At 40.1% G+C, this 26,112-nt stretch overlaps 1 protein-coding gene and 1 long non-coding RNA gene across 3 annotated transcripts in view; one reads left to right on the top strand and one right to left on the bottom strand.

Moving 5' to 3' along the window:
* The window catches only part of kndc1 (kinase non-catalytic C-lobe domain containing 1), a 41,273-nt gene extending 16,366 nt beyond the window's left edge, over positions 1 to 24,907 (bottom strand). The window contains exons 1-18 of one of the 2 annotated variants that reach the window (XM_016679005.1): positions 24,172 to 24,907; positions 19,534 to 19,732; positions 16,360 to 16,418; positions 14,371 to 14,517; positions 13,645 to 13,762; positions 13,426 to 13,562; positions 12,235 to 12,846; positions 11,267 to 11,381; positions 10,644 to 10,715; positions 10,478 to 10,539; positions 10,215 to 10,373; positions 9,578 to 9,655; positions 9,354 to 9,435; positions 7,995 to 8,178; positions 7,201 to 7,856; positions 6,086 to 6,224; positions 2,572 to 2,843; positions 646 to 1,001 (exon numbers count right to left, since the gene is read on the bottom strand). In XM_016679005.1, the coding sequence (XP_016534491.1) occupies positions 646 to 1,001; positions 2,572 to 2,843; positions 6,086 to 6,224; positions 7,201 to 7,856; positions 7,995 to 8,178; positions 9,354 to 9,435; positions 9,578 to 9,655; positions 10,215 to 10,373; positions 10,478 to 10,539; positions 10,644 to 10,715; positions 11,267 to 11,381; positions 12,235 to 12,846; positions 13,426 to 13,562; positions 13,645 to 13,762; positions 14,371 to 14,517; positions 16,360 to 16,418; positions 19,534 to 19,732; positions 24,172 to 24,276 (3,552 nt within the window). In that variant the 5' untranslated portion in view covers positions 24,277 to 24,907. The remainder of the gene's footprint in view (positions 1 to 645; positions 1,002 to 2,571; positions 2,844 to 6,085; positions 6,225 to 7,200; positions 7,857 to 7,994; positions 8,179 to 9,353; positions 9,436 to 9,577; positions 9,656 to 10,214; positions 10,374 to 10,477; positions 10,540 to 10,643; positions 10,716 to 11,266; positions 11,382 to 12,234; positions 12,847 to 13,425; positions 13,563 to 13,644; positions 13,763 to 14,370; positions 14,518 to 16,359; positions 16,419 to 19,533; positions 19,733 to 24,171) is intronic. The other variant, XM_007566799.2, reaches the window with a different exon arrangement.
* Positions 6,232 to 6,944, top strand: LOC107837994 (uncharacterized). Its single transcript, XR_001664049.1, has 2 exons — positions 6,232 to 6,673; positions 6,849 to 6,944. It is a non-coding gene; the product is annotated as an uncharacterized LOC107837994 (long non-coding RNA).
* Positions 24,908 to 26,112: the final 1,205 nt, after the last annotated feature.

The raw sequence follows: 26,112 nt of genomic DNA, 5'->3' as shown, positions 1-26,112 counted from the left end.
CCTATTTTTCTACTTAATATCCTGTGACTCCTTCTGTTTTTTAACTCGGTCCATCACATTCACTTATCATTCCGAAAACTAATTACTATATTCTTGTTGGTTGTGCAGGAGGCTACACTTCTGCTTTTCAAAGTTCAAGTTTCATGTTCAGGTTTGCTTCCATGGCACATTTCAGCATGAAGGAAGTCCAAAGAGCTTTACATCAGATATATATGGTTGTAAACTGCAAAACTGTTTGCAGACATTTTCACATGCGAGTGTAAATATGGAGTCGGGGGCGTGGCCAGCAGCAGCTTGGATGGATTTAAAGTGACAAGAGGCCCTAAAACAACTCTGAAAGGAGCTCAAACTAGGCAGAACTGAGCAGACTAAAATATCATTATCTGAACATTATTTTAAACAAAAAAATAAAAATAAAGAAGCACAACAGGTCTAATAGGTCAGCTTCAACATTTTAAACATTGACAGCTTTTATGTCATTACATAGGCATTCCTGCCAATGCAAAACGCAACATATCAAATCCTGCTTTATAATACATTTCATCTAGTTAGTATGCTTAATAAATAAATGATGCAGTCTGCTTGTTTGCTCAGACAAACTGAGAGAAGGTCAGAGATGACTCACCGCCGGCAGCATTTACTCACCTGCACTTTCACTTCCAGGCTCGGCGATCCTGTGTGCTTTCCCAGATTCAATGCATACTCAATCACCTCCTGACTAAAACAATCTTCTCCAAAGAGAGCCAGGGCCCAGGCCGGGCTGAAGCTGAGGCCTGTGCAGCCTGTCGTGGACGCGGGTGAAACGAGCCGCTCCGACACCAGAGAGTCACTGTCCTCCATGTCCTCCGAGTGGTCAGGACTCATCTGCTCATCGTGGGCTCCCATCAGATCTTCCTCTCTCCCTGACACAAACTCGGCTTCAGAGGGGCTTTCATCGCTGCCACCCGCTGAATGACCTCCTGCTTCCATAACCCCAGACTCTGAACTGTTTGCCTTCACACCTCGAATGGTAAACAGACCAAAAAAAACAGAAAGAGAGAAGAGAAGAGGGGGTCTGAATCACATGGAAAGCAACAAGCCTGACTGGATTTGTGCAACAACCACACAGAAAGATACCCCAGAGTGGTGCTGGGGGTATTTGTTGCTAACTCTGTCGTGGCTGCACAATGCAGCTACTGTTTGCAAAAATGACTTTTCAGGCAATTCAACCTCGAGCCCTATCACTAACGTTTTTGTTCCGCATACCTTTTATAGAGCTTGTTTGTAGCCAAGATTGTCTGGCATATTTTAACAGGAAAGAAACTACAGCAGAGTTGCTGACTGTGACGGGCCAGGAATGAGTTCCAGAAAAAAAAAAAACTCTGGAGCTTTCTGGAGCGGCTTGGACTCTTATGAATGTGTGCAAAGCTGGAGAACAGCTTGATATGTCAGTCAGTAGATTTGAAAAGAGACATTTCCCAACACATCACAGAAGCGATTCAAATCTAAAAGCAGTATTGATTCTTTTCAGCACATACAAATCCTATAAAAACCTTAAAAACCTCAAGACAAAAAACATGAACGAATCAAAAATGAATCATGTTTCAGGACTTTTGTTAAACTATAGGAAGCTTAGTTTTAATCATCAAGGCACTCAAAGAGGCGGCAGCGCCAAATTATTTTAGAAATATTCCCTCTAATTTGTCTGATATGTTTTTATAAATGATCTGCACAGGCAGGTAGCAAAACAAACATGAATACAGAAAACCAGTGAGTAAATCAGACCTGTGGCTCTTTAAATATATCATAAATTTAAATCACTTTAAAGAATGAAGTGTGACTGTTTTCATTATTTGTGTTGACCCTGATAAAAGAAACATTACAAAACATGTTGGTCTTTTAATAAAGTTGGTTTCTTTGTACTTCGAGTGTTGCTGAAATTCTCACAGTAACCCATTATTGTCACTCTCCATGTAACTTAAAACGTGCTTAAGTGTTAGGTTTTCTGTAGTAAGTTGCCATTGTTGATCATTTTAAGTATTAGGCTGCACATTTTAAGTTATTAGTTTATTTTTCTAAATAAATGAATTGTTTGTGCCCTGCATCCACATGGAACCGGCATTTAAAGGAACAAAACTTTTTTTAAACAGGATCCAGAGTGAAAAATTCAAATGTTCATGACAGCAAAAAACTCTCATTTGAGAAAATGCTGACATATTAGATCAATCTCTAGTCTGACCTATTACCATAAATGCATCAAATGCATTAGACTTAACAGTGGATGACATGTTTGTTTAATAGTTTTCAGTTTTATATTCCAATGTGACAGCCCTACCTATATTCTGCAGTTTCTTATTGCAAAAGGTGAAACTACTGCCAACATTTACGATGCTGGACGCATTGAGATTCACAAACCAGCAGATAATACAACAAGATATCTCCATTTTCCAATTAAATATGAATTAGAATATGTCAGTGACAAATTAGCAAATTATAAATCCTCACAAATGTATCCAAAATTAAACTGACCAGTCAGAAACCTGCATTCCAATCCAACTCAGTTCCATAAGTGTGCACAGGTGAGTTTCCTACCTTGACCTATCCAAAACCGATTTTTCTCCAATCTTATTTCAGCACCCTCCAGCACCGTCTCATCTTCCCCACAGCAAGATGTCGCCTCACTTCCCTCCCATATCCCGCCAGCAACGGGACGAGAAGCGTGAATGTTTCCATTCAGATCGAGACAGCTGTGCAGGCAAACTTGTGTCTTCCCTCTGCAGGCAGCGGTGGTGAAGGGTGGAGTGACGGCTGCCCTCCTCACAGCCGTAGATGGAGTCTGCTCATTAAGGTCTCTGCATGGGGCGCTTCAGGAGACACACAACACACGGTGCATTTAAAGATGTTGGAAATGAGGGAATTAATTAACATTAATCACTGAAATAACAATGATAATCAGTTAATCAGTACAATAGTGAGCTGGAGCAACAAATCAAAGACGGCAGCCAACAAATCTCACTGCGACTGCTCTCGCTTGTCAAAATCACCCAGATCCATTCTTACTCAAATTTTATATGGACAGAGTAATAAATAGATAAAACTCTCCTCTGATTCGCTCAGAAAGAGCTGAGGCTACAGCGCCATCCCCAGCCTGCAGCCAGAGGTAAAGCTTGTCCATCGCCCTCCAAAGCCGTTGTGTCGTCCTAACGCAGCAGATTAAAGAGTCTCTTAGCACGCTGCCCTGGGCACAAGATCATGGCAGCACTGAATGAAAAGCAGCCAGAGGAACTGAGAGGCTAGTCTCTCTGCTTGTCTTTTGCATGTCATGTTTGTATGCATTCACACACTTAAGCTCCACCAATGGCCAAGGGCTTCCTCTCAGCATATTAGTGACAAGGCAAAGCAGTAGGTTATGCATGTGTCCAGTGTGCACCGGAAATTAAAACACCATGCTGTTACCGTAGAGACAATCTAAACTGCTGACTTTAGTTCTTGTATTAATTGCGTTCTGTGTGAAAACCTCTTTTAAATGGTGGGTATAACGTTACACCTCCATAATGAGCAGAGGAGATTTAACGATCAGAGTGGTCTGCATTATCTTTGTGCATTTCTATTGGTGTAAACCCACAGGAAAATACATTCAGAATAAATGTTTAGATCTGTGTTATTAACTGTTTTTGCAGTCCAGAGGACACAATGCAAAAACTTTAATTAAAATAGGATTTTACAGCACAGTCAAGTAACTATGTTACCTTCATTTGTTATAAAAATGCTGCACATATCAAACATGACTTCATAGAAACTTGACTTCACAATTGAACACCTTGAAATTGGGCATCTGTCTCTTTAAGAAGCTCCTCCTCTTTCTGACATTCTGCTTTCAGGACATCATCAAAGCAAAGCTCCTCTATCAAGGCCTTGACATTTTCACCAGCATTTCACTGAGATGTAGATTATATGATAAGATCAGCAGACTCACAGTTACACTAGGTGTTTGCTAATTGCTGCTGGCTAGTCTAAAGGAGCAGAGGGGCTCTGTAATGTGGAAGTTTGGACCAGAGACTGCAGCTCCAAGGAGGAGCTTGGTGCACGAGGCAGCGCTTGGCTGTGCCACTCGTTTGGCTACCAGGGGAGATTAAAGGATGAAACATGCATGAAAAAATCCAGGCATATTGTAATGAGGGGACTAACATTATGACATGAGGTGAAGCTCAAAACTGTTGATAATACATAATACTCCCCCTTTAATATTATAGAAAAGGCAGGAGAAGTGTGAGATTGTCAGCATGATGGAAAGTATTGCATTGGAAGGTGAGATGACAAAACTCGTACACAATCCAGGCACAGGGTGTGACAGTGAATGGAGGGAATACTGGAGGAGCTGTGGTCTGTTTTGAACTCTCATCAGGACCTTGGTTGCATGGTTTTGGAAGTACAAAACCTTTTGCATTGTTTTGCTTTGAATCCCAATGATAAGTGCATTGCAGGATTATGTCAGCAGGACTAGACGGTGTGGATAAGCTTATCAGCATCAGCATTAGAGTGGAATCGAGTTTGGCAACATTTCCAGGCTGATAAACAGCGGTCCTGACTCCTTGACTGATTTCTTTGGCCTGATGCTACAGACAAACTTTATCTGCCACAAATCCTTGTACCTTAGCTACTTCTAATCGACTGACTCTGATATCATCTCTGGTTACACACTCAGCGATCCTAAAAGGTCCTACGTTGGTAGTGCACAAATTATCAACTGAGTAAATTAAGATTCCTCAAAGCAACATCAGAGACTGTGAACCATATTATTATCTGTTTCTACATCATTCAGATGATAAAGCACATTCAGCAAGCCTGAAATTGCCATGAAACAGTCTGTTGCTGACTTGTGGCAGCAGCTTACAGGCTGTTAGATAACAGATTCATGGTGGTATTTTCTAGATCTGGAAAAGTATTTTCCCCCTTATAAATTTCCTCTGTGCTTGCTTTTGTTGTCAGTTAAATATCCCCAATCATCAAACACATTTGATATCATACATAGACAGCCTGAATGAACACAGAATGCATTTGATTTTACTTATCTAGAAGAAAAATGTACCATTTTGGCCCCATGTGAATAATGAATAGCTATTGGTGGGATTCTGGCTCAATGCATTGTTTTTATCCTCACTGGAGAATTTTAAAGCACAAACAGCCTGTTTAAGATTACGCTACTACATTTCAATTGGATTTAAGTCCCTAGACTCCCCGCTTTGATTAGCCCACAACACGATAATCATTTTGCTTCTTTTGTAAATGATCCTGTGTGGACTTGCTAGTGTAACTCTGATCACTGCTGCATGGTCCATAATGAACTGGAGGCTGAGCATTCTCCTTCTGGACTTTCTACTAGAGAGCAGAACTCACAGCTCCATCAATTACAGCCTCCATATTTAGGTCCTACAGAATTAAATCAGACCCAGATGTTACACTTCCACAACAATGTTTCACTGTTCTTATCATGTTATTTTTCTGATATAATATGTTAGTAAAATGACACACATTTTCCAAAAATGTCCAATTTTGTCTCACCAGTCCTCAAATCAGCTCACAGTCAAGTTTTAGGGACCATTAGTGGCGACTTTTTGGGCTTAAAACATTTTGTAAGAGTTCTCAGCTCTATTTCAGATTAAGTTACGTGCATATTTTATTTAGGGGTACAAGAGTAAAAGGGCCTGAATACAAATGTATAGCAGTTTTCCAGATTCATGTTTACAAAATATTTAAAATAGTGTAACATTTGCTCCTTCACATTATAAGAATGTGCTCATTTGTGTTGGTTTATCAGACAAAACCTCAATGCAATATATTTCAGTTTTTGGCAAAAAAGAAAAAAATGGAAAAGAACATTTTGCGACCAGGAAGCAGACTAATAAATAACTTTTTATATATCAGAATTAGTGACTCATATCAAAGCTCATCGGCTTATTGAAGCTGGTGGCAATCGAGGCACTGTGACCTGCTCTTCTTACAGAGACAACAGAGCAGAAGAAAGCAGAGCGTGCCCCTGGTCATATGAACGTCCATTTACAAAATAAATAACTGTATTAAGAGAATCAAAAAAAGACCTGCTCACAGTGTTGAACAGCTGTAGTTCACCAGGCAGTGCAACACACCCAGTAAGTCATCGTCCCAGTGCAGGTCACAGAATCTCTCCTTCACTACACTGGCAAACTGCTGGTACCGGAGTCCCTTCAAGCAGAAAAGGTATTCCCCTGGGAAAACACAAAAATGATTTTATTTTCACACAAAAATTGACTAAAAAGTTCAATAAGTTCCTTTAAGTTTAGTCCAAATGGTAATAGAGATTAAAGGAACATAAAGGTGATAAAAACAATGAGCTGTAAAACTGCTGGTATGCACCAAACAGACAAACTGGACAGATGTTTGTGGGAGGGATATATTTATGAGCAGGTGCACATTTTGTCCTCAAAGTGGATGCATAGCAAGCATCAAAAGTGTAAGGATTTTAAGTTATAGTCAAACTGTGAAGGCTCAATGACTCAAGTACTAAAGCTGCAGATCTTTTTGGGTGCAGAGTTCAGCATCTCGTTAAAATGCTGAAAACACTGAGCTAAAGCATCCACATGGCTGCTAATGCACAGGGGGAGCTCAGGGACCATATGAACTACTGCCGACGAGTTTCCATTACCAAAGTGTGCAAGTATTCCACTAATATCAAAAAATAACATTTTGCAATTGTGGTTTTTCTATTAAATAAGAATATTTTTAATAGAATATTTCAGTTTAAATCACACTTGAATAAATTTATCTTGAGAAAAGGTACTAAAAACATCCTCTAACTACATCATCTTGTTTGTGGATTCCACCTGTGGCAGCATCGGTTGCTGATCAAGTGACTCGTGATGAGAAAAAGGTGCTTCCACTTCAGTTTTGCAAGATAAACGAACTTCGATAAGGTAAAAAAAAAAAAACATCCTCATCCTAGCACCAAAACTTTACATCAACAAACTAGAGTTTTTTCGAAATTGCCGTGTTTTCATCAAGCAAATTTATTTTCGAAATGTCAAATTGTGCAGTCAATGGAAATGCAGCTAGACACTCAAATTGATGAAAGTCGCCAGTGCAAAAAAATTTAATCATTTTAATCTCGTGTTATTAATGAAGCAATAATACACAAATATATTGTGTCAATTTTCTCCTCATGTAGAAGGAGTGTGTTGCTCTTACCCATCATGACGTCTTGACGGCCATTGTCTAAATGTCCCTTAATTGAAAAGTGTCCTTTGAGCAGTTCGATCACGTCCTGCAGGGCAGGCTGACCTCTGGAGGCAGAGCTCTGGGTTTGGGTTTCTGTTTTCCCACAGTACGTTTGATGTGAAGCACGATCCAGAGAGCCGTCTGACGTTGTGGAGCTACCACTTAAATAAAATATATCCTGAGTCCCAGGCCTCAGAGTAACACTCACAGAGTCAAAAAACAGGTTGGTCTCCTGACCTGTTATCAGGCCTAGCAAAGACTGAGGGACCAAAGACGGGTTTATGTCCAACCCGTGTAGAGACTCAGGAGCCCTGACCTTGACGGGCACCAAGGACAGATGTCCTGTCACAGGATCCTGCCAAAAGAGGTAATTGTTGAAAATGCCACAGCTGTTGAGGTTAGTGGATAAGGGGGAAGAGAGACTGGGAAGGGAGACTTCAAGGAGGGAAACATCAGAGAGAGCTGAAGGAGAGTCCTCGGGTATTGTGCTGGACGTTTTGGAAGAGGTGCTCATGACTGTGTGAAACTCAGTCAGCTCTTCTGAATGTAGACTGGCGTCAGAAGGAGGGACATGCAGGCATCTTTCTGCAGCATCAACACTGCTCTTCATCAGTCTGTCTGCTGTCCTGTTAAAGAAACAATCCAGTTAAGTTCTGAACGTCTTGTGGAGTTGTTAGTCTTCTTTCTTTGCTATAGAAGTTAAGTTTGCACCAAATTTAAGTAGGTTATCATTACATTCACACAATGTATTTCTGATGTCATACCCTAGAGTGACAGTTCCCAGATGCTGGTTCTCCTCCTCTGTTTCCCCTTCACTGGTCAGGATGATTGGAGTGAAGTGTGTGGCAGTGGAAGTGAAGGCTTCTGGGAGCTGGAGTTCAGGATAGCTGTGGGGAACAGGGCCAGGCACAGGAGCCAGTCGGCTCTCAGTGGCCATGGGCACAAAGCCTACACGTGGTTACAACAATCCCAGACACAATATCAGTGATATTGTCTCATGCAATGCACACTGCTTATGTACAAATAACACTTCTAAAATGTTTTGGGTGATCTGCTGCCATGATCTTGTTTCTACTTATAAAGAAACTACAAACGACACAGAGAAATGTCTGCACAACCAGAACAAATTTCTTGTTGTGCTCACATTGCTAACAATAATTAACTTGTTGCTATACAGTGCCTTGCAAAACCTTTTATTTATCCCCAAATATTTTTACATTTCATTATCGTAGGACAAGTTCATTGTATTTTATTTGGATTTCATGTGATAGACTGACACAAACTAGCACATAAACACAAAAAATACATTTTTTCACAAATACAAATTGTGTGGCATGCTGTTGAATTTAGCTCCCTGACTGGATGTCTTGTAGAATCACTTTGTTCTGCAATTACAGCTACAGTCTCTTGTGGTATGAATCTACCAGCTCTGCATAGCTAGAAGATACATTTTATACCCATTCTTCTTTGCAAACAAGTTTAAACTCAGTAAGACAAGATGGACAACAACCGCTAACATCAACACATCATCCAACACGCTAACATCTCAACTGGACTTCGGTCTTTTCAGGCTCTTTCTGCTGAGTCAGTGTGTTTTTTGTTTCAGGATTCTCCTCTACATGTTATCTACTTGGCTGCACGTTGAGGTACGTGATTATGTCTTTGGCGTTTACATGTGTGTCACACTCTTTCTAAGTTCAAACGATGGATTGAACAGAGCTCTGAGATGTACTAAGACTGGGAAATTGCTTTTTAAACAAACTTTATCTAAACTTTCTCCCTAACCTCTCTGCTATGTTCCTGGGACTTTGTGATGCCGTTTGTTCATTAAGATTATCTAACAAACCTCTGAGGCCTTCGAATCTGTGCTGAGATTTAAGTGGACTGTCAATTTACAACCAACAGACTTCTGAAGGCTCTGGCTGCACCAGATTTTAATTAGGGGTATCAGAATAAAGGAGGCACGGAATAAGAAGGTTGAAATTTGTCACATTCTAAAATGATTTGAAAAAAATCCAGTGATAGGAACAGCTTTGCAAGACACTGTAAAGGTTTGTTGCATGTTAGTGCAAAGTTCTGTATATTGCATGAGGGTCATTGGTACTGAAGTAGGACCATCATACCACTGTTTGGTTGGGGCTCATCAGTTGAGCTCTGATTATTACTTTCACTCAAATCATCAGTATTGTGGCCTTCTGAAGCTGGCTGAAAAAAAGAGACATCACCATTCATGACAATAAAGAACAGCGCTGTCAATTAGTGACATAAAACAGATAACTCTGACTCTGAGGTTCAAATAATCCCAGGAAATGAACACATAAAACTGCAGCGCTGCAGAAAAGCTTACCGGGTGAACTCTGCTGATGAGGTTTCCCCAGACAGTCTCAGCGCTAATCCCCTGACGAGAAAGATTACAGATGCAGCTCTGAAAAAAATAAAAAACAATAGAGGATTAAAAATATATGCTCCACTGCAGTCCATATAACTAAGATGGATTTGAACCCGACACAAAATAAAATGACTTTTTCATCACAGTTCCAGTTTTACCTTTTTTTTATTGAGCAACGTAGGAAGAACAGCTACTCAATGCCAGTCATTTATTCATTTATCAGACATTATTACACACCTGCCTTACATGACATGTATGTTCTTTTGTATTTCTTATTTTGAAGACTGGCAACCAGAAATGGACCTCTTTCACATCATATATATTATCCAAGAAAACAGGAAATTGTGGATTACTAGCACTGCTTCCTACTCACTCGGGTCAAAATGCTCCATTTACATTTATTTCCAAGAACTTTTAGGGGCTTAAAGTAAAGGTTAGTGTAAAATTATTCAGCTGGAAGTTAAATAGAAGCAGAATAAGATAAATGTAAGAATGTATCTCAGTGTCAAATAAAACATTATTTTGCTTTTCAGGCAGCAGACAACCTCAGAGAACATTTGCGTGGCTCCAGGACAATCATTACTCCAAGTAAAACCTTTTTTGCCATGACGATGGTTGGCCTCTCCATGGGGGTCCTCTTAGCCATCTCCAGGAGGAGTCTCTTCATTTTACGAGGCATCGCCAGCTTCTGGTTTGGTGATAAGCTGAACTTGGCTGACGCCCAGAGGATCGCAGCAACCCCGTACACACAGACCTGAGAACACACAAGTCATGCATAAATATAGAATAGAAATCTCCAGCTGCAGCTAATAACCACTTAATTGTACAAGAAGGTAAAACCAGCTCTGACAGACAGACCTTCTCAGTTACAATACCGTGTTCCTGATACTCAGGTGCAAGAAAAAAACCATCATGTGATTCTGTGAAGAAGACGCATGAAGTCAGCAGTTCATCTGAACGAACTCCAGACATTTACAAGTGAATAAAATAAGAAGCATAGAACAGCTGACAGTATTACACCTACCGACGGTTTTAGGTTTGAGAAAAATCACTTCTCCCTTGCAGTTCACATAAACTGTGTCCAGGCATAAATAGGCTAAAGACAAAGAGAGAACAAGAACCAATCATTCTCCTTTTGTAGATGAACTTTTGACTGCCATTCCTATTACAGAAAGAATTAATCAGACAGTATAGTTTCAACACAATTTATTTTACAATTTTTATTTATTTTTTTCTCTGTCTAGCGACATTTCATTGGCAGTTTCACTGTCATGTCTTTGTGCAGCGATAATAAAATAAGTTTCAGTCTATCAAGCCTGCAGCTATAAATACAACCAAAGGTTGGTGCCCAAATCACACCAACCTCTGGTACCGTTTACTGTCCTTGTGTGGTTTATGAATATTATCTTGTACGACATAATGACTATAATGGTGCTCAACGTTAAACTAGAAAAATTTGAAGCAATTTAAGTATATTTGATAGGGACACAAGCCGATAGACAGACTGAACAGCACAGCAGCCCCATGTTTGCATCAAAGTGCTTATAGCACAACTTGTCCCTAGATGGGTGTGTGATAGATGAAATTATCCATGTCACATCAACAGATTCAGAGCTGGAAATTTAACACAAACAGGAGAATAATCACCTGGAAAGTCAGTGTAAGTTTGCAGTGAAGACAGGCAGGTGAAACACAAAGCCCACAGCTCGTTAACCGTAAGCCTCCGTCCACAAAGAGTCAGCAGCTCCCTGAGAGAGATCCACTGGTCAGGAAACGAGAACAAACAAAAAGTAACTTAGTAACTGAGGAGTTCAACCTGTTGGCCTGGCAGGTCCAATTAACAGGAGGGTTAGCATTTGTGTCCTGTAAGAGGTTCTGAATGGAAAGGCTGCAGAAAACATGTAATCTGATGTTCAAACTTCAGTGTATCTTACATGTGTTTGGTTGGGATAATTCAATAGAAAACAGCGTGTACCTGTTTTTTCAGATTGCCATTATTGACGTGTCGGACATAACAAAATGTAAAAGAAGCTAAAAGAAGAATTGGTTGGGTAACATGCAGAATGCTTCATGAAAAACTAACACTTAAATCTGGCTAAATGCTCGTTATTAATGGTTAAACCCTGGTGGTGAAAGGATCATGCTGTGAGGATGAAGCAGCTGGAACAGAGAATCTGCAGTAAAACCTGAAAAAGTTTATCCAAAGACTATCTATTCTTCAATGGACATTTATCCATGACGAACTGTCCAATGAGGAACGGGAGAAATTAATCAGTATAATGAAAGCTGATAGCGATATATCCCAAAAGACTAAAACACCTAATTGCAATATGTTTTTAGTCATTTTTTTTCTTTTGACTTCACAATATGCACCACTTTCTGTTGTGTCTATTGCAAAAACTCCTAACAAAACACAATGAAGTTTCTGGTTTTAGGATGAAAAACTAAAAACATTTTTGCAATGCAATCAACTTGGATGCATCATAATGATGAGCTTTTTTGGTTCAAACAGCCTTGTTTTCAGGAGACTAAATAAGTGTCTAAAATATATGAGTAGATTCAGTGAAGCAACATCAGGTTCAGAAAAGTGAAAACTTGTCGTAAAAGTGACGAACCTCATCCTGAGACTCTTCGTTCAGGCACAGCATGCTTTTGGTCATGTAGTTATAGGAAAGGGAAATGCTGGGTTTTGTCGCGCTCTCGTCCTCTAAACAGTTTTGTGCCATCTCCAGTTCTCGACAGGAGGCACAGGAGGCGACCAAGTCCTGGATACATCCCCGTGACATGGGCTGGACACAGTCTTGAATATTTATTTCTTCTGTGCAAGAGTCTACCCGATCGGTTCCTTGCAATCCATTTTCCTGATCCTGAGTTCTACAGTGAGGGTAGGACTCACAGGACTTGCCCCGGTTTAGTCTCTCCAGTCTGTTACTCCACATAGACTTTGAGTCTAGATGTTCGTCAGCTCCTATTTCCGTGAGGTCAGAAACAGGAATGCTGATATCTCCGTGAGGTGGAGTGGAGACACACGGGGGATTGTTGGAGTCCGGCACCGAGCAGGAGCGATTAAGGGCTCCCCTGGCTCCTCTGAACTTCTGCTGGGATCTCCTCTTCACTGGGGAGCTGTTGTAAGACCGACAATCCATCTCATCTGTCAGACTCATGCCGTCTGCCTCACTGCTGTCCATATCCTCGGCCCATAGAGAGGAATCCCAGGCCCCACACACCTGCAGGAGGAGAGCATTATCATTCATTTCAGCTGTTCTGAACAGGTCAAATGAATAGCTTCTAAGCAACACTACGAAGAGAATCGGTGAGATTTATGAGTTAACTAACAACAATGGCAAAGTAATGAGTTCACAATAAAAGAGGGAATCTCTTGCTTGCACATGGCAAAGTTGCAATGCTTATGCTGCTGAATGTTTTATCATTTTTAAGGAAATGAGTTTCAGTCTGTTTTCCTGGAGAGGAAAGTACCTATGCTGCTGTGGTAGTTGTCCACAAAGGCAATGTAGATGTGATTAACTTAGTTTGAACACAATATCTTGCAGCTGAAAATCAAGGAAGTTTGTGGTAACAAGGCAAACACAATAGCCAGCTTGGACAATTTATAATTTAAATGTCACAAGCCTCCAAGAATCACATGACCTTGTGAAAAACAGATTTCTGCCTTATTGGTACCTCTATAGAAGTACACAATGCCCACGAAAAACTCATTTTGGTAGCAATCTGAACTTAGTGGTCAGATGAAGAAGGCTGCATTACAGGAAAGACAAAGTTCCCTTTAAAATCGTCCCAAAAACTGCTACCTGCTGGCGGGACACGCTGTTTGACCCAGAGGTGTCAGAAAGGTCTTTGGTCTTGTCCTCTGAGTTTAGTCTTTTCAAAAGACATTTGGCTTTGGAATGATGCCATCTTTCCTCCAAAGATTCCTCCTGTTCATCTGTGGATGCAAGAAGACACAAATCAGAGGCCAGAAAATCACTTTGGGCAGCAAAAAACCCTGGAATAATAAATATAAGAACCTTGAATATTTGAAACTGATTCAATGGAGAGCACTCTTCGTCCAATTGAAGATAACTTCCGGCACACTGTAGCAGAAGATGTTTGAGACAGCTGCTCTTCAGCCAGCAGCAGAATATCCTGTGGGAGAATTGCATCATAAAGTCTGCAACATTCAGAAAAATACATTTCTTCTGTTTTTTTAAAATAAGACTGATAGACTCTATTTGAAATTTCATAAAACATACTTTAGTTTTACCTGGACTGCTTACCAACATAGAGTCCATTCAGCTTATGGCAAATAATAATAATAGTTAATTATGTTTTTATTATAATACATAGTCTAAGCAATATTTTGTGATTCAAATGTGCTTAACTTTGCATTTTTGATTTGCTGAAACAGAACCAGGCTGTAAAAAGTTCCATCCTCATCTCGCTTTAAGCCTGAAACAGATTTGCACTTACATTATGTTTCCTCTTGGTGCTGCTAAGGAGCGCCACGCAATAAAAGAACAATACAGTCATGAAAAACCTCCTGGTTGTTTTAAAGACTACAGTGATTCAGTAAGACTGACTATAAGGAAGGTTTTCATCTTGGATCAGTAGAAACAAATCAAAAATGCAATTTTCACTGAAATTAACAACAATAATAACACTTTTGACTTTTCGTTTTCTTATATGCAATTCGGACATTGATGCTAGAGTGAGGCGTTCGATCCGTCAGCCCGTCTCTGTCAGTGTTTTTGCACCTCCAGCTCAGGTCTGTCCTCAGGCTTCTCCTCCTGCATCTGCTGCAGCAGACTCTGAACTTCTTCTCCCAGTTCAGCCTCCAGCTCTGGCTCTATGACAAACTTCAGTGCAGCGGAAAGTGTGGAGCCCAGAGAGAAAATGTGGCCCTGCAGCCAGAGTCACAGAAGCACAAACATTTGAATATTGCAGAATCCTCTTCCAGGTTTGGGTCACATATGTTAAAAGATAAAAGAAGATGTGTGAGGTTATAACACCTGCAGTAGATTTAATACAAACACCCCCTGTTTATGCTGACTGTTAATGATAGTTTGTTGTGATGAAATGTTTAAAACAGCATGAAATCTCAAAGCGACGGGACATTTCTCATCAAAGTGAAGTTTAACATGTGAAGCATGACTCAGCATTTTCACAAACTCCTGATATGAAGGTAACAGCCTGTAATATCTGTGTTTGAGACTTTATTTGTAAGTGGGGAAGGAAGTTCAGTGGATTTCTGCTTATTGTTGGTTCAGTGTTAGCAGATTCATTCATTCATTCATTCATTCATTCATTCTTTCATTCATTCATTTTAATCCAAACATTACTGGTATAACAATCCAGTCTATAAGGTTATTCCTTCCAACTACTTTTAGCTTTGACATAGACATTAGTCATTTTAACCCATTTTCCTGATGACAACTAGAATCTGATAATATTTAATAATTTATCTGTACAAACCGCTGGCACAAGCATTTTATGCCCTGATTATTAAAACAGATTAACAAGATGAGCTGAAACAACTTTTCTCATCTCATCTTCATCTCAAAATGATTCCCAAGTTCAGTTCACATTGATTTTCTTTTGTTGTTTGTGTTATTTTTATTTTACTACCATGAAAATAGAAAAGTATCAAAGTCCTCAAACACACAAAACAAGGCTGGGTGGGTTATAAAAATTTCAAACACTTGCCTAAGAGAAACTGTAACAATCTGAAGGAACAGGAGTAATATTTCCTTGAGCAAAGAGATAAAATCCCAGAAGTCTTGCGAGCCAAACTTAGAGACAGAACTATGGAGCCTTGCAGCTGCAACTGTTGCAAAAACTCCTCCACAAAGTCTTGACCTTGGGAGTGTGTTTTCAAACGTAAACTCAGTTTTTTCTCTTTTGAAACCAGAAGAGCTGCAGATTGAATGGAACAAAAGAACATTTCAAATGTAGCAGCTATTTTCCCAAGGATGACAAAATGTAATTTCAGGATGTTTGACAGCATTTTGTTATGAAACAAAGTAAGACAATCGCAACCTCTCTAGAACGTTTACCATTAACTGTTGATAAGTTCGAAAGAAACTGCACTGATTTTTTTATGCTTGTTAATGTACATAGTGCAGGCTTTATTATTAAAATAGCTGAACAGGATGCCAGACCTGGCAAAATTAATTTATGATCTATTACAGTTCAACATCTGCACTGCTTTAAACTGTAACAATCACAGATTCATGTTGCATTGATCTAATCTATACATAAAGCCGTTCTGGTCTGTGCTGTAACTTCCAATAACTGAACCTGCAGGAACAACCAAGTTTGGAAATTGTGTTTGCGAACAACGATAAATATTCCTGCTGCGTAACTCAAACTGAGCAGATTGGCAGACTGTGGAGGATTTGCAGTAATATTGTGATCCCACAGGAGCAATGCTCATGCAAAACAGGGATGACCCTCTCAGCATCAAAGGAGCTGATTACATAAAAAGGCTGTACTGAATCCCACAGCGAAATGATACAGAAGAAATAGACCGGGTAGTATAAAACATTCCAGGCAATTAGGCTGCAGAGAAACTAGGTTAAGGTTAGCTTAGATGAAGTGCAAGAAATAAAGATGAATGGCTGATAGCTTCAGGAAGGAAAAACATTTAAAGAAGCTATTTCCTTTTCGTTAAAACATTTTACACAACATGCACCTGACAGTGAGTTACGTGAGAATGATGTGCTGCGACGACACATCTCTCTTACCTCGAATGTGCTGCCCGTGTTGTCAAACTCCGGAGGGACAAAGGAGCAATCTGGATCATCTGCAGGTCAAAAACATCCAGAAACGTCACTGTCACGCATGTCTGAACTCTGCTGCACAGCAACATCACATCTGGGGGAGAATTGACATTTTTGAATGCAAAGCAACTGATAGGGAAGTAAATCCTGGCCTGTTTCCTTCTCACAACTATTGAGGCATCAATACAGAACTCTTAGACTTATGCATGTGCTTATTTAGCCACTGCAGTCCAATGAAACGGGAGCTGCTTCTCTCAGTTTGCATAATTCATGTGTGATGGATAATCTCCACATAATCTCCAGGATCAGAATTTGAAAGGGGGTGAGCAGGAATCGGGTGCATCCTCCTCCTGAAGTGGGTCAGTGCTCAGGGCTGCTGCTACATACAGGTGCATAAGCTCTGTGTGCCTCATCTCAACTGGAGAAGGACATGAGAGCTGTGGAAGAAAAGAGGGAGGATTTGAAACAGGGATAAAGTGGGTCATGACAGTTCGCCGTTTGAGTTCGGCTCTTTGCTACAAAGAGCAGAAACTCTTCTTTAACATTTTTTATTTTACTTTAATATTTTATTCCCCAGAATTCTCTTCTTTAAAGTTTTAGTTTTAGCTTCTTTCATAAAAACATTTAATCGTTTTTTTCTCCAGTTTTCTCTCTTTACAGTTTCCTCCTTTGGTTCGTTCTCTTCTTTTTGTCACCAGTTAAGATCATCTTTGCTTTCACTTTCCCAGTAATCTCATGTTTCTTCCTTTCCTTTCAAGTCTTTGCCATCCTCTCCTCCTTCTCATTCCTTCTCTCTTCTTTGCTTTTCACTTCAAAGAACATGACTGTGTAAGAAGTAGTGGAAGGCACATGTAAAACCACTGTAGCTAGGAAAAACTTGTAACACGCTGAAATAGTCATCAAAGAAGAGAAATAAAAATAGTCATTAAGCAGTTTATATCAGGTTGATGGAGTGTGAGTCATGTGTGCCTCTGGCATTTTAGCACAACAGGTAGGATGAGTTGAGCAATCTACCAGATTCAACACACCCTCCCGATCAGATCTCCCACGGCGCTCCGCCAGTAGGAGCTTCATCCAAAATGGAACAGCTTGCAATGTCAAGTCTCATGGGGAAAGTTAACAGTTATCTGTTATCCTCTCTGCATGATGACTACGAGGACATTTTGTTGCTCTGACTCAATTTGCATGATGTGAACATCGCCGCAGCACCCACATACTCATCCCGCCGCCTCCCTGGTGTTACTGCAGTAATTAATCAGCTGAAATGAATCGTACTGATATGTCTTAGTGGTGAGCTAATGGAAACTGGAGCCTCCAAGGTCAGAGTTGCTCAAACAATATTGGTAATTTTAAAGTGAACATTTCTGTGTTTTCTTGGGTCCCTACTGTAACAATCAAATGTAGCCATTTCCAACATCTGCAAACGCCTCAATGTAAACACATACCAGATTGTTTTCTTGACAAATAAATATTTCTATGCTTAATAAATCTGAGATCATTTACAGAAAAGGGATGTAGCACTTTGCTACAAATATCAAAAATGTAGAAAAAAGGTTGAGCTTTGGTGAAGAGGACTGATATTCTCCTATTAACCACAACAGTCTCTTTATTGGAGAGAATAATCGGCCATTGATTATGACAACGATTATGATTGGAGTTTGGTTTAAATGAAAAAACAACCAAGAGCAGATGGAAATGGATACAGATACAGTTATGACAGGACATTCAACTAAGGATTCAACCACATAAACGCTGAGACAACTATTTGGTGTTGTTTGTGAGCATAAAGTTGATCAGATTACAATATGCTGTCTTTTCTTTTCCTGTGTTTTTATTTTTTATTTTTTTACTTTCAATATGACTTCTGGGTGCGACAGACTGGCGACCTGTCCAGGGCGAGCCCGCCTCTCAGTCGAGACGCTCGCTGGAGATAAGCACCAGCAACTCTCCTGACCGTACTAGGGACAACGGTGTATGTCCATTAATTGGGTTCTGGCTTTTTGAACATTCAAGCTACTCTTAGATAACTTTTCTCTTGATTTCCTTCTCATTGGCTGCAGTATATGAATCTTACCTTAATGAATTGAATGATTGTGTATTGCAATTATGCTCAAGTTTGGTGTTACAAACTTGAACAAACTTGGCATATTCCCTCATCAGTGACTTTCGGCTGCATTCTCTGCTACCTTGTCCTTGTTTTTTTATTTCCCGCTCTTTTACCTGTCACATATAAATATATACATATATGTAACTAACACTGACTGCACCCTGGGACTACTTTGAAAAGGAAAAATCACAGAATGATAACTTTTGCTTTGTGATATTTCATCTAAACGGACACAAAGGGAAACAATGCAGCAGCAGTCATGTTCTTATGACTTTCTCCTCTTTAACATCTTACAGAAAAATCGAATGTTCTAATAGGTCAACACTAAATAATCTAACTATCTCTGTTGTGTGCATGTATTGCATCCAGAATGTGTGATCTTTGCTAAGCAGTGTGTTAGTATGAATAGATGACTAAGCAACGCAGCATGACTGCTGGCTTTATTGAAACGGTTGCCACAACAACGATTTCCATGGCAACCTACGTTCACCGAATCGATGCTTATCAATTTCTGATGTCTGGAAGCAAAGCATGGAGCAGCAGAGTGTAACGCATGTCATGTGCTGATGTGCGTAATGTGAGAGGAAAAATAAAATGAGCTGAAACAAATACAGGAATAAAACAGGAAGTGATCTGGAAGTTCATTTAAAAAACTTTGCATGTGTTGTGAAATTGGCAAAGTAATTTTGAGAATGTTCTTCAATCAAAAACTAGATTTTAACCTGGATAAACCTAGATTTAGACTTTCTATTGCTGCATTTCTGATCAAGTCTGTTATGTAATATTGGACTAAAGCTTACTTCTTGTATAAGTGTTATGCACTAACAGGCACGTAGGATTTTGCAGCCCACATATTGGCTGTACTACAACTGGAAGCTATATCTAGTATGTGTGTAGGATTTATCCTCCAAACTTAAATTGTCCAAAGAAAGTATTTTTCAAGTAAGTGCAAAGAGCATGCAAAATATTTCAGAAATCTGACAAAAAAAAAAAAAAAGAAATCAAAAACATTATGTGTTCTGTTGCCTCACCGCTTAGCTGCTCCATGAAGCAAACGTTCCCATGAGCGTTGAAGGCCAGAGTGTCTGGTGTTATACATAAGGTGTAAAAGAGGTGGGAGGGTCTGATGCTCTGCAGGGCCAGAACACACTCTGCACACACGGCCCAGACCTCCTCCTCACTCAGGCAGCTGTCCCGCAAAGAGAGGATGTCGGCCAGGGAGACATTTTCCTGTGGAGGTAAAGAATGTTCTGGTAAATAAAGAAAGAACAGCATCCAGCAGGGCAAGCATCACCTGGCAATCACTGCTTTAAACCGACTCAAATACAACCCATCAATTAAACTAAAATGAACACCAAAAACTGGAAACTTAAAACCTATGATGCTTTTTACTCTGCTATCCAGACTGATGCTGAGGCTGAAGGTCATTTTAAACCTGCATTTTTGAGATACTGGGGAGATATTATTCTCTGCAAAAGCAGAACAGGGAGCATGAGGGCTCAAACACCAAAACTCTTTGTAAGCAGAGCATGGGACGGTTCAAAATGAACAAAAAATGTCAGGTTACAATTAGTTTGTTTTATTTCTTTATGGATTCAGTCGTTTTATGCACAATTCTTATTCAAAACTTCAGAAAATGCTCTGTTTCACAGGATCTGTTCTTGGCAAAAACGTTTGTCTTTTCTAATGATAGAAATTATTATAACATGTTTTCTCTTTTCTTTTTAAATGTGGAGACTAAATTTTACAGTAAATGACCAGAACTGTTAATTCAATTAAATAGAAAGGTCATCGACTTTAATTGAAAGTAATAGAGAATAGATGGATTAATTACGAGGCACCTAACCAGAAGTTGTTGCTGCCAGGGAAACATCCAGAAACATTTTAGGAAGGTAGCCAGAGCATCCAGAGAGCTTTATTATGCTTTCACCATTAATAGGAGGATGAGGATGAGCCTTTATATAATTGAGATCCTCACTATGATGAACAAAATGGCAGTATGAATAAAAGTTGCACCTCATTTAAATCTAGTTTCTCCTGTTTTAAATTCATATTCCTGAAGGATACTAAACATTTAATACTGTCTGTTTGGTGGGGAAGAGGCGGAGTCACAACATCTAAAGAGCTTTTTTATATAAATCCAAACAGGCCCAATTTATTGAAAAAAGAGACTATTTAAATAGTTATGTACAGCTAAATGACATTTGTTTTAGTAAAGAAATCAAACATCTAAAAGTCGAAAGTCATGATAAAAAAGTCTGCAGTTCAAACGTGGAGAATAAGATGGAGACTTGGGTTTGCTTAGTCCATTGAGAACTAGACATGGATTTAACAGCACTTCGGTGAGCTCAGATAATCATTAATTCACACATCATCTACAAATATTAATTTATGCTAAATTCAGGAAGCATTTAGGTAAATGTTGTCATTTCTGCTCTTGTTCCTACGGGCATTGTTTTTGGAAGCAGTTTTCTTATTTGAAACAGTGAAACTTAGCACCTCATTTTTGATCAAACTGTATTTTCCTCCTGAGGATTAATGTACTACAATGATGCAGCCATCAAAACTCAGGACGTCGTCTGTCATGCCACTCAAACTCCTTAAGTCTGAACTTTGTCACGTCAAGGTTTGAGGTAGTCAGAAGTCCAAGTACAGATTCACAACCTGGAGTCCACTTGGCTCAAACACAGCAGCAACATGTTGTCATGGGGGGGAACTCTACATGGGGAAAAGCAGCACAACCAACACCCTGTCACCTCCATGGTCTGGCTGCTGACTCACCACAGCCAGCTGCCGTCTAGCCAACACTTTGTTCCCAGCCAATATTTACATATGTGGATCATATGAGCAACAACAAGCCCATCACAATGTAACACAAATTAATTCAGCGTACAGATTCGATGCAGACCTTATCCAACAATCACTGTCTTTAGGTAAAATAGAGGACCTACTTCATCTTGTGAAGTAGGTCCTTCACGCAAATATTGCAAATAAGAAGCCACAAAACCTATTTAAATTAGTGAGCTTTAGAAATGTATTTTTCTTTGAATAACTACTTCATATATTTCATCGCTCCATAGATTTTTGTCCAAATTGTTTTAGTTCCACCATCTCTCCTTGTCTCAAAAATAACAAAAACTGTGACTGAATATTATCACTTCAGTTATTTATGATGTCCAAGAAGATTTTTCTTGTAAATTACCTCTGACAAATTGACGAAAAACAAAAAGTACTAACACTAGAGTCAGACGAGATCTTAATTAATAGAAATATATGTGCTTACACCTCTCTAAGACACACAGAGCACTTAGAAACGGTGACCTAATTTTGAAACCAGATGCAGGAAATTGAGTATTTTCTGCAGGGGACAATATTTGTTCTAAGACAAATGGTGCACATACATAAAGTGCACACATTCACTTGTAATCTACACACCCACACTGAACACACTGCATCATCTGCGATCCATTACCAACTGGCACCATTTACCCTGGCAGGCGCAGTGATCCCAGAAATCCCAGGCAGCATCCAGCATAATGCAGAAGTCTGATTATTACAGGATCTTCTGTAGGCTCAGAACACAAAGCCTGGCCGTCACTCAGACACCGGGGTGGATGTTTGGAGAGTAAAGTGTGTCACGACGCAGTCACTGTCAAATCCTCCACCCAGCACTTGAACACGAATTTTACACTTTTTCCAAGACAGACAATTAAAGCATCTCACAAGTGGGCTTTATTTAAACATTTCTGCCACCTACACTGCAGGTCTTCCTTGGAAACCCATGAATAACACTTGATTAGAAATAATTATTGAACATATTCATAGGAGGCAGCAGGTTGTTAGAAAATGTCAAATTTGTGTGATCAAGTTGTGTGGAGAGAAATTACAGGGCAGAGATGAACCACTTCCTGCAGTAGCAGCAGGAGCAGCATCACCAGAAATAGATAGCTTCCCATGAGGACAGTGCAGGGGAATACTAGTCTCCCTCAGCCTGCTCAACTTAAATGTGTTAGCCTACATAAGGCTCCCAGCAGCCTCACGCTGCACTCCAGATCTTTGACCTTTGGAAGTGAGAGGAAGGGAAAGGTCAGCGTTCTTGAGTGTCATTGTTTTCCACACAAAGCCAGTTATGAAGTTGGACATTCTCAGAGTTTGTCCTGAATTAAGCAGGTGAAGGTCCAATGAGTAGCAAAGCCTGTGCTGATAGTTTACTCCCTAAACTATCCCAGCAGAGGAAAATACTTTGTTTTTCTTCTCATGAGTTCCTAAGATTATATTTAGGTTAAATTTCACAATATTTCGGTTCATTTCACTTGTACAAAATAATAATAAAAAAAATATTAAATAGAAGTTACATTTTCAAACTTTTACAGTTGAGATGATTAAGTAGCCAGATGAAGCAGCCCAAAGCTGGTTCGCTTTGTTGAACCCATATAGAACTGGTTCTAACATTAGCCCTGAATAAACATAGGAAACACTTTGACAGGAAAAAAACATGACAATGTTTGAGCCCTGCTGCTGTCCTTAAGGGTTTGTATAAAACAGAAATAAACACATTAATGGCTAACGCTGGTAACCGTTAGCATACTCACTGATTTTTGAGGACAAGGTGTTCGACTTTGGTGTAAAATGTCAGTCCTTTCTGGCTGCTGAAGCCAATTACATGTGAAGCAGGAGGCTGTCCCATATGTGCTGTAAGTAGTTTCTACATTCACACAAAAAGTTTAGATTTGAATCAGTTACGCAGCAAGACCTGCTGTGTAACTCACAGCTACTGAAACCCCAAAGTTAAAGTTTTCAGACAACTGAATATTAGATAAGGTGATTTAAAAAGTACAAGAAAAATGTCAATTTATGTCGTTTATATACTTCGTCTATATGCTGTTTGCTCTCTGCTGTACAATAATTCATAGAAATTCTGTAGAGAAATTCCAGGTCAGTTTACTGGCCAATCAAGCTAAGTGTTGCCATGATCATCAACATAAGTTTTTGCACTTTTGGTACTGAGAACAGCTGCCAAGTTGTGTTGGAAAATGAAATCAGCATCTCCATAAAGCTTGTCAGCAGAGGGAACAGGAAGTGCTCAAAAACACACCAGGAAGGTGTTTTCCAAACCCCTGCTGGGTTTGTTTTAAATGCCTCTTTGCTTCCAAACACCTGAATGAATGATGGGTGGTTTCAGACACCTGTGGTACTGGCAGGTTCAGGAGTTTCAGCCCATATCTTGGGAACATCTGTGCATCGTTGCTCTTGAAGCTCCGACCAACCAAACTCCTGCTTTGCCTCACAGTTTTCTCAATGCTGCTTGTGACCTTTTTTCTGCCATAGTTTTCCTTCCTTCCCATTAACATGCTTGCATTATTATGTTGTATAATAGCCAGCATCTTTAGCAATGCCTCCTCTGGTCAAGCCAGTAGTCCTCCTCATTGGTTATGTATGTCATAAAAATCATTTCTGATCATTTTTTTAACTATAAACTACAATATCCAAAACAGAAATAAACACTTAAATTGTATTAATCAGTTTTTTTAATTCATGTATGTGAGTTTCACTTAGTGAATTGAAACGCTGGAATAAATTAACTTATCCATGATGTATCTATCATACGTACTTTTTTTTTTATTTTATCACACCTTAAAAACCAATTCCAGTAAAATCCACAACCTCACCTCATCTTCCAGCAGTGGAGGGAGATGCTCCAGATCATAATATCCATCTCTCTCATCAGCTTTCTCCAAGTATGTGACGCCAGCATCACTCCCGGAAGTCTCCATTGCACCAACTTTGATTCCCTCAGGGAGCGCAGCGAATCGCAGCCCAGACAGCGACGTTTCCAGCAGAGACAGATGGCATGTCTGAGCTCTCAGGACAGCACCATCCTCTGAGAGGGAGCTCGGACACCCGCTGCCGGTCGACTGTCTCTGTGGGACGCTGGCGTCCAAATGAGCAGCCCCAGAAAGACGTGAAGAGCAGCAATGCGTCCGCTCTGTGCGCCTGCAGCGCGCTGCTGCTGCAGCCGGTGGTGGGGGCGCTAGCCGGACTCTGAGGCTGTCACGGCTGCAGCACCTCCTCAGAATCGAGGCGAACCGTTCTGTTTCATCCTGAGCCTCGGATGGATCTTCCCCTGCGTGTGCAGGAGCCAGAGGAGGCGGAGTGGAGGACGCTTCTGCCTGGATGCCACAGTTGGCTCTTCGCCCCCGCTCACAGTAGCCTCCAGTTTGAGTGACTCATATTTATCACTTAGTCCACATTATCTCCACTGATCCCTGTGATCATGCTCTGCTTGGGGTGTTGTTTGATTAATATGCGCATTTATGTTGTTTTTTTCACTGCTCATATCATTTACATGTAAAACACTACGGACTTTCTACTTAACCATAGTTCCCCTAAAGTCCACGGATGTTTTCGTTTGGTTGATATTTATTAGGAAGTTTTATCTGACAATAAAAAAAAACGTGGAAATGTCCATGTTTTGTTTCAGAGTTGCATTGCTTTTGTGGATCTTTTAGAAACAAGAATATTCTGGAAAACTTCTGAGATTAATCTTGAAGTTTCTGAATTTCAAAAGTTTAAAATATTAAACTTTTGAAACTCAGAAATGTTAAAGTTTTGTTCAGGAAGTTGCTTCTCTTGTGGCTCACCAACGCAGAACTGTCTGGTCGGTCGCTGACCCTCGGTCTGTGATGTGTCTCCTCCATGGATTGGACATGTTTGTCCTGCAAATCCCACAGATTCCCCACTGGATTGAAAAATCTGGAATATTTGGAGGCCAAGTCAAGAGCTCAAACGCTTCTAGTCCCAAACAATCTGGCAGTGGACACCACCATGCTGAAAGAGGCCACAGCAAACACTGATCCATTAAAATGAGATCAGTGGTGCATCATGTGTACCTGTGATAAATGACACACACATGATTCATCAGACCAAACCATCTTGTTCCACTGACCGGTCTCTGCCGACTCAGCAAACTCTGATTCAAACTCTATACTCTGATAATTATTTTTTTTAGAACTAGCACTAATTTATTCAGCAGTTTGGCTCAGGTGAGCTCACCTGTTGACTCAGACCTCACAATCCGCCCATCACTTCTGCTGTTTGTTCCACCTTTGACCTCTTCTGATGGATCCTGACAGCAGCAGATCAGGAACACAGTGCAAAAGCTGTACATTTCTAGATACTCTGACCCAGTTGTCTGGTCATTTCAATCTGGTTCTTGTCAAACTTGTTCAAGTTCTTATGCTTTACCCTTTTTTTGAGACATCAGCTTTACAAAGAGTTCACTTGCTGCCTAATATATCTCACTTTCTGAAAGGTGCCACAGTCCATGTCATTTATCTTACCTGCCAACAGTCTTCATCCTAGACTTGCAGTATTTTCTTCATACCTGGATCTATGCTTATTTTTGTGCAAATTGTGCATGTTTCAGCAGAATTTCAGGCCTTCCTGATCCATCGTGATTGCTTGCTCAGTTCAAGTATCAGCTTGTTCTGTGTAATAAATAACAGAGAACCCATTTGGGGTCCAGTGGCGCTCAGGTTGGTGATGGGCGAACGAGGCTGCAGTCACAGCGGCGCTGTGGCCGCCGTCTCTGAACACGCGCTGTGGAGCCA

This window comes from Poecilia formosa, unplaced genomic scaffold, assembly GCF_000485575.1.
Source record: "Poecilia formosa unplaced genomic scaffold, Poecilia_formosa-5.1.2 Scaffold199, whole genome shotgun sequence".
NCBI lineage: Eukaryota > Metazoa > Chordata > Actinopteri > Cyprinodontiformes > Poeciliidae > Poecilia > Poecilia formosa.
The sequence above is the reverse complement of the archived record's forward strand: the minus strand, read 5'-3'. Positions and strand labels throughout refer to the sequence as shown.